The 13,651-nt window shown below is 31.0% G+C and overlaps 3 protein-coding genes across 3 annotated transcripts; 2 read left to right on the top strand and 1 right to left on the bottom strand.

Moving 5' to 3' along the window:
• The first annotated feature begins 189 nt into the window (after nt 1–189).
• On the top strand, nt 190–2,029 carry Mob4 (MOB kinase activator 4). Its single transcript, XM_085204225.1, has 4 exons — nt 190–448; nt 533–696; nt 851–1,060; nt 1,511–2,029. The coding sequence occupies exons 1-4, from the start codon at nt 395–397 to the stop codon at nt 1,755–1,757; spliced, it is 675 nt and encodes a 224-aa protein (XP_085060351.1). The 5' UTR covers nt 190–394; the 3' UTR covers nt 1,758–2,029.
• On the bottom strand, nt 2,024–3,613 carry Rpp25 (ribonuclease P protein subunit Rpp25). The gene is made up of 4 exons (XM_085204226.1): nt 3,408–3,613; nt 3,139–3,323; nt 2,794–2,913; nt 2,024–2,543 (listed from the first exon to the last, which is right to left on the bottom strand). The coding sequence occupies exons 1-4, from the start codon at nt 3,501–3,503 to the stop codon at nt 2,426–2,428; spliced, it is 519 nt and encodes a 172-aa protein (XP_085060352.1). The 5' UTR covers nt 3,504–3,613; the 3' UTR covers nt 2,024–2,425.
• A 1,404-nt stretch (nt 3,614–5,017) lies between these two features.
• LOC146527752 (uncharacterized) lies at nt 5,018–6,599 on the top strand. The gene is made up of 3 exons (XM_085204214.1): nt 5,018–5,366; nt 5,548–5,705; nt 6,307–6,599. The coding sequence occupies exons 1-3, from the start codon at nt 5,117–5,119 to the stop codon at nt 6,427–6,429; spliced, it is 531 nt and encodes a 176-aa protein (XP_085060340.1). The 5' UTR covers nt 5,018–5,116; the 3' UTR covers nt 6,430–6,599.
• Nucleotides 6,600–13,651: the final 7,052 nt, after the last annotated feature.

The following is a 13,651-nucleotide window of genomic DNA, read 5'->3' as shown; positions in this document are numbered from 1 at the left end:
GTTTTATTTATGTGTGTATTTAAAATTCAATTACCTATGTATCCCTGCTGGCATCGATGTTACGTTTTATTTACTGCAACATTGATGTTAAAACATCGATGTTTTAACTGTAAAAAAAGACGAGAACTCGAAAATCGATGATCATCGGGCATCCCTAAAGTGGCAACACCTGACAAGATAACTGTATCTGTATTCTGTAATATCGTTATTCTTATTTGTAGCCTGTAGGTAGGTAATGTGCAATAAATGTAATTTAGACTTATTTAGTTTTCATTATACCTTTTTTGATAAACCATAATAAGTAAATAAAGTAAAAGTGAATAAGTTATCTAAAAAAAACGTATTTGTAATTTTTATGTCAGCTTTGGATCAATAGACACTGTATAAACATAAAATGGCTGATGGAGTGCAAATACTTCGGCGGAATCGTCCTGGTTCTAAAGCCAAGGTGTGTAATAGTATCCGCATTTTGAATGTCAATCTGTAGAAATTATCTGCCTTTAAAAAGTTATATTTTGAATTAATGTTCAAGGATTTCTGTCGATGGCCTGACGAACCATTTGAAGAAATGGATAGTACTTTGGCAGTCCAACAATTTATTCAACAAACTATAAGACGGGATCCCTCTAACTTAGAAGCTATTTTAAAAATGCCAGAAGCACAAGATGATGGTGTGTGGAAATATGAACATTTGAGGTATAAACAATTAAAAAATAATTTATTATTATTATTAAAATAATTGTCTAAAATTGTGTTATCTAGATTTATATGTTTTTTCAAGATTTTTGACAAATAATCGGTTTAATATTTAGGTTGACAATGTTTTTTATTTATTTCTGCAAATTTACAGGCAATTTTGTATGGAACTGAATGGTTTAGCAGTAAGGCTACAAAGTGAATGCAAACCTGAAACTTGTACTCAAATGACAGCTACAGAACAATGGATATTCTTATGTGCTGCTCATAAAACTCCAAAGGAATGTCCTGCTATTGATTATACAAGACACACCCTAGATGGTGCCGCTTGTTTGTTGAACAGCAATAAATATTTTCCAAGCAGGTAAAACCAAATAACAATGTTAATTTTTACATGTTTTGAAGTGTTAATAGAACACTAAGTTAAAAAAAAAAGATGTGGGTTAATCCCACTACATCAATTTTTGATCATTTTAAATATATTTTTTAACAATACTATTGCTTATATAAGTTATCTTAGAATACAATTACTATATTTCATATTAATATTAAAAAATAATAATTAAATTAGCTTCACACTGTTTCCTACACACAGCAGGGTAGGCAGAGGGAATCTAGTAACACTCCATTCTCAACTTTCTGCATGTTGAGTAGCAGAACTGAATGCCACACTGCCTCAATACCAGAGCAAAGAAATGCAAATATAAATGTAAATAAAAATTTCACTTTCTCAAGTGGGGATCAAACCCAAAACCATCTTGTTACAGCCACACAACCTCTTCATATTAAGATTATATTTCTAAATTTATTTCAGAGTGAGCATAAAAGAATCTTCAGTGGCCAAATTAGGATCAGTGTGTAGAAGAGTCTACAGAATATTTTCTCATGCATATTTTCATCACAGGTCAATATTTGATGCCTTTGAAAAGGAAACTCATTTATGTAAAAGATTTACATATTTTGTTACAAAATACTCTATAATTTCCAAAGAAATACTAATTCTACCCAAACTTGATGATGAAACACCTATAAATCAACCTGTAGGAGAATCAGAAGCTTGATAATTCACTTTACTCTTGACAGAGCAAAGTTTGGTGTTTACAGTAATATAAATATATATTTAACTTTTAATTAACCATTAGGTTTCACATTTAATCTTATATATATTCAGTGACAAAATTTCTTAGAACTGAAATTGACAATTTATAAGTTTAGCCTTGTAAACAATTTGTCAAAACCTATATAAGATTGCATTGAACATTATGCATGCAATTATAATTGTATGTTGTCTCAGTTATTTAAACATTAGCTCCAATAAAAATTTGACTGCTTTCATAATTTGTTTTATTTACAACAAAAACATTTATACCTTCAATGCTGTTGTAGGTAGGTAGAAATTAATAATAATATAATAAATTAATAATAAGAGGTTCTCTCTTACTAGCAGGATCTGTCATGCAATGGACTCCTGCCATTCAGTGTGTTGCCAAGAGTTCAGGCTTGAGCCTGAGAGTTGCTGTTGGTCTCATGTTAGATGGATAGGTGTTCTTAGACTTTTCATTGCAAAATGTAAATTAACATTAATATATTAAAATCTCTTTAATAATATGAGCAATAATGTTACCTTTATATTATATAAACATTAGTGGTTCTTCTTATTCTATATCATAGTACATAATTTCTTAGTTATTGTTGAAAAAAAGACTGAAATACATTAAATACTTGTCATTTATTCTGATGATTGCTTTTCTGATTTCTTATATTTAAATGGTTTTTTGGCTTTTTGGGTGTGATTTTGCTTAGTATTATGTTTTTCCCAAAATTTTTTCTCTTGAGAATTTTGATACCTATAAAGAAATACAAATTGTGATATATTTTTTATAGTTAATTTGTATTTTATACTAGTGATAATATTGCTAAGTTTAGCAACAGATAAATAAAAAACTAAATTCAAAATACCCACAGTAATAAAGGATAGTAATTTGCAAAATACTAGCTATGAAGATTATCTTGATAATAGGAATTTCATAATTCAAGGCTCATATATTTTCAAAGTATGGGAGTAAAATTATAAATATATACAAATACTGCACATACCCAAGTTGATTTAAATTATGAGCATCTTCTGTTGAAAGTAAGATATGAATAACAGGAATTTGTCTTTTAACAACAATAGTTTCTAATCCATCAACTTTTGGTTCCCAGTACTCTTCAACGCTGTAATTAAAATGTATTAGTAGTTGTTTAACAGTTTATATATTTAATTTATCTACAAACATTGAGTATATGCTATATTGGCTGTTTTAGTGCAGGTTATTTAATAATATGACTGTAAATGCAATAGTTATGGGTTTGATTATATTTGAATAATTTTCATTTATCTGCTCTGGTGAAGGAAACAAATGTAAAAACATGAAACTGAATACATTTATTAAAATATACTTTTTATAGGCCAATTTCGTCACTTGGTGTTGTATAGAGTATTGTCGTTTTAATATCTCTGCACATGAAATAGCTTTAGCAATTGCAACTCCGGCACCAGTCCACACAACAGCTGTTGCAGCTTTATCTTCAATGATTCCAGCAGCGTGAGATATCAAATTTGTCATTTTGCTTCCACCTTTTACCTGTAATGTGATTTATTTCAAATATAAAAAACACTTAAATAAATATTATAAAATTCTAATGTTTATTTTTATTGTAGGTATAACCTGCATCCACAAAAAGTTATCAGGAATATTGCTGATAGGTATTTTGTTTCGTTCCAATTCCTCTTCCACATTTTTACCTTTAAAGTAATTATCCATTAAAGTCTTAAAAAATTATATTGCGTTACGTTTTTTGATATTTTAACTTTAAAGTATAAGCACTTCGTAGTTTTCGTACTTCTCTACTCAATGTCAACTGTCAGAAATCTGAATTTAATAAACAAAAATGACATATTATTTAGTGTTGCCAAAAAATATTAAGTATACCTAATAATAATATTAATAATCCTAGGCGTGGAAGCTAGAACCTCTGCGCTCCGTAGATAGTCCTAGGCTATTTTACTAACTTAATAGAAAATAGTTTCAATCTTATAATGTTGGTTTTAACACAACAATAAATACTTCCTTACTTTTTTCCTTAACATTGTTGGTAATAGGTTTTGATTATTTTATTTATTGTTTATATTTCAATATTTTATCGGTGCTTCATCGACTTTATAGGATTGACGAATGGATTAAAGGATCTCGGTCCTTTGCAAGTATAGCAACTTTGAATGACATTCGACAATGAACGAGTTTGTTACAGTTTCTTGTGTGGGGACCGATGTTCACTGATTATTTGCTACTGTGGCTTTCGGTAGTCTAGCTATCTAGTATATAAGTAATTTTGTTAGAAATATATTGCTGTTCCATTTATTTTTCAATGGTTTTATAATTTAAAATTATCCATTGCTCTTCATTGATTATCAGAAAGATTGCACACTGCACACTGGAACATGATGAGACCAGAAATTTTCTTAATTTTATTTTGCTGAATCAATTTCCATGACATGCACTTTATCAGATCGATTCGGCTGAATATTCGTAACTAAAACATGCATGCATCAATGTCAAGAAATAACTATTCCCACCATGAGCTAGTTGTTTTGATATTTCATCACGATGGGAATTTTCATGAGTACTAGCAATAGGTACACTACGAGTATGTTACTCAAGTAAGAGTACATGTATAGAGTAGATATGGCTATGAGCTTAATATTTGGATAGAAATTGATAAACAATAGGGGCACTATGGCAGTGTGTGAAAGTCTAATTTTATGATTCTGTGAGGAATACTGTACTTATATCACTTAAGGCCGAGTTAGTCAAATGCGTATATTGTGCAAAAATCAGTATACTTAGATGAAAAAGATTTCTCATAGTATATAATATTACACACTTAATAAATACAAGTTTCATTTTAGGAAGGCACTATGCTCGTATTAAATAGAAAATAGTGCGGTAAACGTGATTCTTGCCGCTGGAATTCCGGGGTAAAAATAGTAATTATGTTGCGGCACAACCTTTCCTATCCTCCAGTGAAAGTCCCATAAAAATCAGTTCATCTGGTCCGGAGATCAGTGAAGTCGAGAACGACGCATTATTCAAGATTTATGTTTTTGATGGGAGGGATTTATGTTTGGGGGGAAAGAATATTTTTTGTTTAATATTATATATATTTTTTTAAGTGAGTATGTATTAAATACAACTCTTAATAAATAAACATTTATATCTACAGAATTTTAGAGTAGGTAGTAGAAATAATGTTTGTGTAATAAGTTAGAATGAACTAAAGGTTATCTTTTGCGATAAAAGGACAAATTAAGCCATGGCTAAACATTTATTGTAAAATCTTATAAAGTTTACATCTATGTACATTTGAAAATTTGAATATGCGTAATTTCAAAAATATATCAGTGTTTCTTTGCATTTTTTTTCATGTAACGTCAGTAATTGGTAGTCGCTTAAATGTAGTAAGTATAGATGAACGTTGGATATGTAATATTAAACAATCCTGTGTAGATTGCCTTCAATTGCCTCACTGTACCTGGTGTCCAACGGAAAATAAATGTTTTTCTGAATATTTACCTCATAATGAACAATTTTGCGTAGAAAAAAGGATACGCCATCCGCCGCATAGACGTGAGTAGCACAAAATGCACTATTAGATAAATTCGGTACTGCCTCATTATTATATAAATTGATTTTACTTTGTAAAAATATTAATTACTCTAAAAATATGTGCTGTAGTAAAATTCACGTTCGTTATAGTTTGAATGAAATATAAAACATTAAAATGAGCAACAATTTTATGTTTTTTTAGTGAGCTTAGAAGAAAACGCGGCATGCGCATGCGCAGGTCCAGAGGTGGAAAATAGTTGTCCGCAGGGTGATTTAGAACAAAAATGTTCTGGACGGGGGAAATGTGTATGCGGACGTTGCTTTTGTGATGCAAACCCAGATCCAATGCACCCCAGCAAGGTATATTTTTACATAAAAATCACATAAAATATCAATAAATTCATGATCGATACCGACAAACTATACATGAAACATCGGTCGATTTATTTTTTTTATTCGGTTAGGTCGATTTTGACGATATTTTAGGGGTCCGGAGGGCGAGCCGGACTCTCGCTTGACCGTCTTTTTAAATTTAATTTATAAGTATACTAGGTATTTCTTCGGTTTAGAATAGTTGCAAATACGTTAATGTAACTATGTAAAAATAAATCAAATAAATGAGCTTCACGCTGCATCACACACACACAGCAGAGTAGGCAGAGGGAACCTAGTGCTTTTAAGACACTCCGTTCCCCACTTTCTGCTGAATTCTGGAGGTATTGCATGTTGAGTGGCAGAACTCAACGCCACACTTTACCTCGACACCAAAGCGATGAAATGGAAATATAAATTAAAATAAATATTTCATCTTCTCGTGTGGGGATCGAACCTACACCCTGCGCCACGACTGGCCTCGTGTAACTATGTGAAGACAAAAAACTATGCACTTTTTAGATATGTTCTAGTAGTTCTAAGTATTAGTAGTTTAATTGTATATAATAAATAAAATTGTTAATTTCAGGTCATTACTGGGGAATTTTGTGAATATGACAATTTTTCTTGTGATGGGCCAAAGTGTAATGAGGGGCCATATTATATTTTTCAAGAATCTGAGATAAACACTGGAGAGGAATCAGAAAAATAATCGGCATATCATAAATTTATTATTTCCATGATAGAATATTTAATTAGTTAATTATGATTATATTATAAATAAATATTTTGATGTGTTCATTGTTTTTAGTAGCATAAGCCAAGCTGACTTCTTGAGTTCTTGAATACGGCAGCTGCTAAACTAAACTATAAAATTGGAGCAAATAATAATGTACTTAGTAATAAAATTATAACTATAGGCCTACCTAAAACTGAGGTCAGTTGTGGCGCAGGGGAACAAGTGTATGACACGCGACAAGTTTTGATTTCGATCCCAACTTGAGGAAATGAAATTTATATTTTTATTTCTTCGCTCTGGTGTCGAGGCAAAGTGCGGTGTTCTTTTCCGCCACTCAACACGCAATGCCTCCTGAGAACACTAGATTTCCTCTGCCTACCCTATATAAACATATTCTCAAGATTCATCCATCAGCCTTTCAACGTCCACTGTTGGACATAGGCCTCCCCTAATTCTCGCCACTCCGTCCGGTCCTGCGCCCTTTGAATCTAGCGGATTCCCGCTGTCTTTTTAAGGTCGTCGGTCCACCTGGTTGGAGGGCGGCCTGTGCTCCTTTTCTCAAGATAACTTCGTCTATTCCAACTTTCGTGATAAGAGCAGACTGACGAAATAACGTACATAATAATATATGGTTTCCGTGTTATAAATTTCAAAAAAGCTAGGCAAATAGTAAGGATCTAAATTATGTAAAAAAAAAAATATCCTAAGCTGTTACTTAAACGAACCTAGCAATCATTTTTGAATACATATTCAACAATAGCCCATTAGGCATAGATCGTCGATTTTTTGTCAATTTTTACAATATGGCGTTTAGTTGCCGCTATGGTGAATTATAATTATAGCCATTTGCTAAATGACACTCGCAAGGTTAACGCAAATCGATTGACGTAAAAATCATCAGAATTTGTCAAGTTGTTTGGTCACTACAATGCTCCATAGGCACACACACACACACACACACACACACATAGCAGACTGATAAACAAATTACTCTCCTTTACGTCGCGCAATTGAGTAATAAAAATGACAAATGTATTCATAGTTATTATGTTTTTTTTTAAATACAATGTAATGTAATATAATATGTAATTTACCATTTCTAATATTCAATGGTTGAAGGTTCGAATCTCCAAGAGAATTTTAAAATTAAATATGAAGAATAATTCAGCATTCTTGTTTTGAACAACTGTTAAAAGAAATGTACAAGAAGATCTCTAACTACACATAATTACATATTTTAAAGCTTACGAATAGGCAATAAATATTCTATATTTCAATTGTCATAATAAAACTTTAACATGTTTTTATTTAGAAGTTTATAATATAATTAAATTATAGGTTTATAAGTATGAGCGTGTCTAGACTGTAGATATCTTTTCCAGGAGAGGGCTGACGTCCAGTAGTTTACGTGGTTTAATGGCGATAAAATAACACAACTTAGTAAAAAAATTGTACAATTTTCTTGAGCTTTAATCTGATTACTTTTATTATAGCTATTGATTAAAATAAATTCTACGCCATACCTAAAAATAAACGAGTAACAAAATTATTGTACTTATAATAGAACGAGCGCATTTTGATGAAGACGAAATCAGATCGCTAGTTGATAATAAAATACAAGAAAAAAGTCTTAGTTTAAAGAGAGAGAGATCTCGTGGCAATTAACGAATTGATATGAGGCGGGCGTCTGTCGCGGATAGCTCATCGAGCTCAAGAGCTGCCGTTATGGTTACGCGAAATTAGATTTCAACGAGTCCATTTTCTTTTCTACGAGTTTTCTGCATCTTTATTCCCGCGGAAAATCGAACGCCTTCGCAAAAATGTTATAGGTCTCTTTAAATAACTGTCAAACCAGAAATAGATCATATCACCACTCTACATTAAAATATTTGCTAAATATTCTAAAATTGTATCCAATTAAAATCCGTTTAAAAATCTTAAATTCATTTATTATAATAGCATTTCCTGTGAGGAGGTTATTTAACTATCTCTAGGAACAATTCAATTAGATAAGTATGGAATAGAATATTTTATTTTTTAATCTATGTGTAATTAAAGTTTTGACTAATGAGGTAAATTATAATTTCGATTTGTGCAAATCTATAAGCTCAATTTATCGATTATATAAATTAATAATTATATTCGTTGGTTTAATTAATTATTTCCATAATTTGTAATTATATATTACTACAATTCAAAAGAATTCGGGGAAATTTAGTGTGTTCTTCATATGGAAATTACTTTCAAACTAATCAGTACCTTTATTTGCATACCATACTTATTATTACTACTTCAGATAAGACTTCATGACTTCTACATTATTTATTTTAATTTACAACACAATAACAAAAGATATAGAATACAAAGCTAACATTTACTTTAATTGGTGACAATTAGTGTATAATTGTTTGATAGAACTAGCAAGGTTATGTTCTCTTATTTAAATGATATGATAAGTTTAATAGTTGTAGTTAATTACCTATAGCCTAAATATTACTTTTACGTATAAAACAACATTAATTACTTAGTTATTATTTACATTGACTCAATATTCTTCAGGTTTTTTAAAAATCTTTTTATAATTTTTTAACTTCACATTGTTTATGGCACATAACAGGGCAGGAACCTAGTGTTAAGACACTCCCGATCTTATCTGTCGTATACTGGAGGCATTGCGTGCTGGGTGGCGGAACTTAAGCGCCGTAGTCGTGCTCGTATTTATCTTCAAAGTATAATTTCTAACTTAAAAAACTGGACATTCAAGCTTAGTTTAACCAGAGCCCTTTCATCTCATACCTCACTTGAACTAGCAGCTTTAATACTAAATTTTACCCCCTTTTGAAGTTTTTATTATATTATCAAATTTATGGTAGTTTGTCTTATACTTATTTTATTAAATTAAAGTTTCTTTTATGTATTATTTAAAAAACATAATAGCATTTTGCACTTCTTTGCTATACAAACTATAACTGTGCTAAATTTCGTACTGCTACGTCCACAATTTTTTTGTAAAAATGAGATACAACATGGGCGTATCTAGAGCACAATTTTTTTGTTAGTAAAATTTATGGGGTGGGCACGGCCCACCAGGCCCTCTCTATCCCTAGGCCTTTGGGTACAAAATTTTATCTTCACTTATTAATATATAGATAACTACCAAAACAAAACTAAATATATACGCGTAACACAATTTTAATTTCATAATTATATCGGAATGCAGCCCCAGCGTAGCTCGTAGCAGCGGGAAATTTGATTATGGTGGATGGCGCGCCTAAATTGTTTTAGACTCGATCAGTATCATGCACACGAATGGCAAATGTCGAGTTGTCTACAATCCACTTGTGTCATGACCGAAATTGTTATCTTAAATACATTTACGCAATTTCCATAAATTGAAAATAATGTGAATGAAAAAATACATGGATGTGCTAGATCACGTTCATATAATGTACTAGCGGACGCGCGCATCTTCGCTTGCTTATTTAGGGGTGAATTCTAGAAAACCATGAAACACATGTTCGCTTAAATATTTTTAAGAGTCTAAATTTAAAATTTTATAAAAATCGGTGGCGATTTAAAGATTTTTCTATACAAACTTTCAACCCCTTATTACCCTTAGGGGGAAAATTCTAAATAACCGTGAAACACGTGTTCAATAAAATATTTTTAAGAGTCTGAATTTACAATTTTATAAAAATCGGTGCAGATTTAATTTTTTTTTCCATACAAAATTTCAACCCTTATTTACCCCTTTAGGGTTAAAATTTTTCAAAATGCCTTCTTAGTGGATGTCCAGATTACGAAAGTAAACATCTGCCCAAATTTGACGTTTCTACGCACAGCGGTACGGCTGTGCGTGCGTCTTACCTCAGTCAGTGAGGACAAGTCCTTTTATATTATATAGAAGATAGATTATTGCTGTTTCTTTAGCACACACAGTATCCTGCGCTAATGTTAAAGGGTCATAATCAGAAAAAGTGCACATTTTGTGTCTTTTCTTGTCCCGCTACTTTGAATGCGTTTTAAAAATACAATTTTAAAGATAATTTAAATATTTTGCCATTTAAGATAAATTTACTTATTAACTTAAAGATTTTTGTAATATTTTAAATGTATTAAGGCTTTTAATAGTATTTTTTGTTAGTTGCAAAAAACTTTTCAAAATGCTTCCATACAATTTTTCGTGTCCCATTCACCACTTTACTTTTTAAAAATTGATTTGTTACGAATATTTATGGTTTTATTTGATTTCAGATATGTTTATATTACTTTACTTTATGCATAATATTAAATAGAACTACTTTTATTGATACATTATTTAATAAATAATATATATTAATTAACTAAATTTGTCCCAAAATATTGTCTTTTTATTACTCAGGGCTAGTAACGTACAATTAAAATATGAACGCAATTATTTTGGATGGTATTTAATATTAGTTTTTATTGTGGCACCATTATTCTAAAAGTCAATGCTGTCGTAGCTACAACCAGTAGTGTTCTCGCTGCAGTTGAGGGGTTCAAATGTTTTAAAGGGAATGCGTAAAATTACATCTCAGGGTTATAAACGGCTTTTATTTTGGTAAGTATTCTATAATTTCGTTTTCTTGTTTATGTTATTTGCTTCTTTTTACAAAATCTCAAAAAAGAACGTCAGTGCTTGCACATGCAAAACGTGGCTTATGAGCAAATATTTAAAAAGGTTAGAATTTCTCAGACTTCATTCTCAATTTCGTTATATTTCGTTACGTAACGAAACTGAGAAAATATGAAGCCTAGTTCACAATTACGGTACCAATGTTTTCTTATATATGTTTATAATAAAATTTTATCGAACCGGTGCTTGTATATGGAAGATATGTATATAAGAAAAAAAAATTGCTGGCATATGAAAAAAACTATTAGTGACTTTTCATAACGTAAAGTAACCAAAAATAATGATTTTTAAGTTTTTTTGCTTGTTTGCTTGTTTGTCTATGTGTTTATGCACGCTAATCTCAGAAACAGCTGAACCGATTTAGTTAAAATTTATTTTTATTCTTTCTGAAATTAGTTGTGATTTTGTGATTATTATTTTTTGATATATATTTTTGTATTTTCAGTAAGCGTAAGCTCCTATGTCAAATGCTGAAACAAATGCTTTTTTTTTTTAGATATAGAGAACGTCTTAAAAGGACCAATCCTATTAAATATGAAGATATGCGGAATAAACACTTACAAAGAATTAAACTTAATTCCAATGATAACGACTCAAATTTTGATATATTTTAAAGTGAATTTAATTTTATCATTAACTTTGTGATCTCTAACTAGAAATATAAGTTTATTACGTTACGAACTAGCATTATTATATTGTTAATATTCTCACTTTGTTATGTTTTCTTCTTACATTTATAATCAGTTAATTCAACGATTGAACCTTTAAAATTTTGATCTGTGTCTCATTAAATAAAAAAAAAACAATAGTTTTATTCATATAATATCGTTATTTTGTTGTGTATAATGCCTTATGTCATCAGTTTCGTAACAAACTTTATCAGTGTTGTTACTTATCAGTTACGTTACGAATTCGAAAATGTCCACTTTTCTGATTATGACCCTAAAACCTTTGGTGGATAACGCGCGGCGTTGGCAAGCACTATTCACCAAGTCAAATTTAGAAACTAATTTATATGAAAAGCAGAGTTCAGATTGTCTTGATACTTTCAGTTCTTTTCTCCTATCCTGCTATATAGCGCAATACAACACGAAGCTGAATACAAAAATAGATGGAAAGAGATCAAACGTGACCCCCATATTAATTTCATAAGATGTCAATGGATCTAACGTTATATGTATGTTAGGTATAAGAGTAGATATCAAGCACAATGAAAGGAGATCACACATAATAATATGCCATTGGTATTCTGGAGCGGGGAAGAATGCACGTTCCGGCGAGGCGACTTCCCGGCGTGCCACCGATGACACCCCCCACCCTATGGGAAAATCTTTACCTCCTTTGCTACTTATAAAACTCTTTAAAATACTTTAAAAATGTTATATATATATTTTTGATACAAAATACTGTTCATATTTAAGAATTTTTATGAAAAATAATATAGATAAAAAGAGAGATTTTAAATGAGTATTTAACGAAGCCCTCTAAACCTACATATGGGTCGCAAGCACCAGGCACTGCTCTGAGCTCCTCCCCGCAACATTTTTTTCAACAACCCCGTTATTTTCAAGATTTATAAACCGATAGTTTTAAGCTATGCATTATATGATACAAAAAGCCTCCCGCTGAGCTATATAAAAAAAACACGGGCGCAGATCGAACTGTCTGCCTGTATTTGCCAATTTTTTGTGACAATTAGATTATTTAAAAAAAATCACAAATTTGCAAATATCTGCTGAACCACCAAAAATGGCTGAACAATCTCTCGAAGCTCTACCAATAGCCAGCCGTTGATCAGTCAATCGTGGTACATCCTGTATATGTAACAAACTTCGATCGGTCACTATAACAACAATAATTAAAGTACTCGTTAACCTATTAATATACTTATACACTTTTTATTATGTTGAATATGAAGGCTAACGTGTTTATATTATATTCAATTAATTATTGAATTCCAAATTATAAAAATATTCAAAGTTAATTCTAATAACTGCAATGTTACTTGTGTAACATTTAGTGAAAGTGAAAATTCTTTACAATTACAGTCTGGCCTTGCTCATTTTCAAAGAAATGGGGTCCGATGATTTCTTCGGCTGCCATCGCCGCCCAAACTGTAATTTTATGCGGATGCTTTAGGTTGGAATTCTTTTCGACCCAATACCGGGAGGTTTGCCTGTTGATAAATCCACTTAAATTAAAATGAATCGGAAAAGATAATATTATTTAAAGATTTAAGATCGTATGGATAAAAATAGTTGGAAATAACCACTTCTATCGAATGTTTCATTTTACCTTCAGTTATCCTGATTAGTAAAAAGTTTCGGTTTTTGTCTCAGCCCAGACTGAGACCAAGTCCAAAGATTTGGATTTGGAAGATTTGGTTTCGAATACCTTGTTTCAGTCGGATTACATGAGTAGTTTGTAAAAAAAAACCAGTCAAACGCAAATCGATCATGCATACCGAAGGTTCTGTAACAATTTCAGGATTGTCGATCAACGGGAAGTACCTATTCAATTCACAATTGTTGACATAAC

This window comes from Heliconius melpomene, chromosome 20 (genome assembly GCF_056956725.1).
Source record: "Heliconius melpomene rosina isolate 202511_hmr_F chromosome 20, ASM5695672v1, whole genome shotgun sequence".
Taxonomy (NCBI): domain Eukaryota; kingdom Metazoa; phylum Arthropoda; class Insecta; order Lepidoptera; family Nymphalidae; genus Heliconius; species Heliconius melpomene.
Note: the sequence above shows the minus strand (reverse complement) of the source record. Positions and strands in the feature narration are given on the sequence as shown.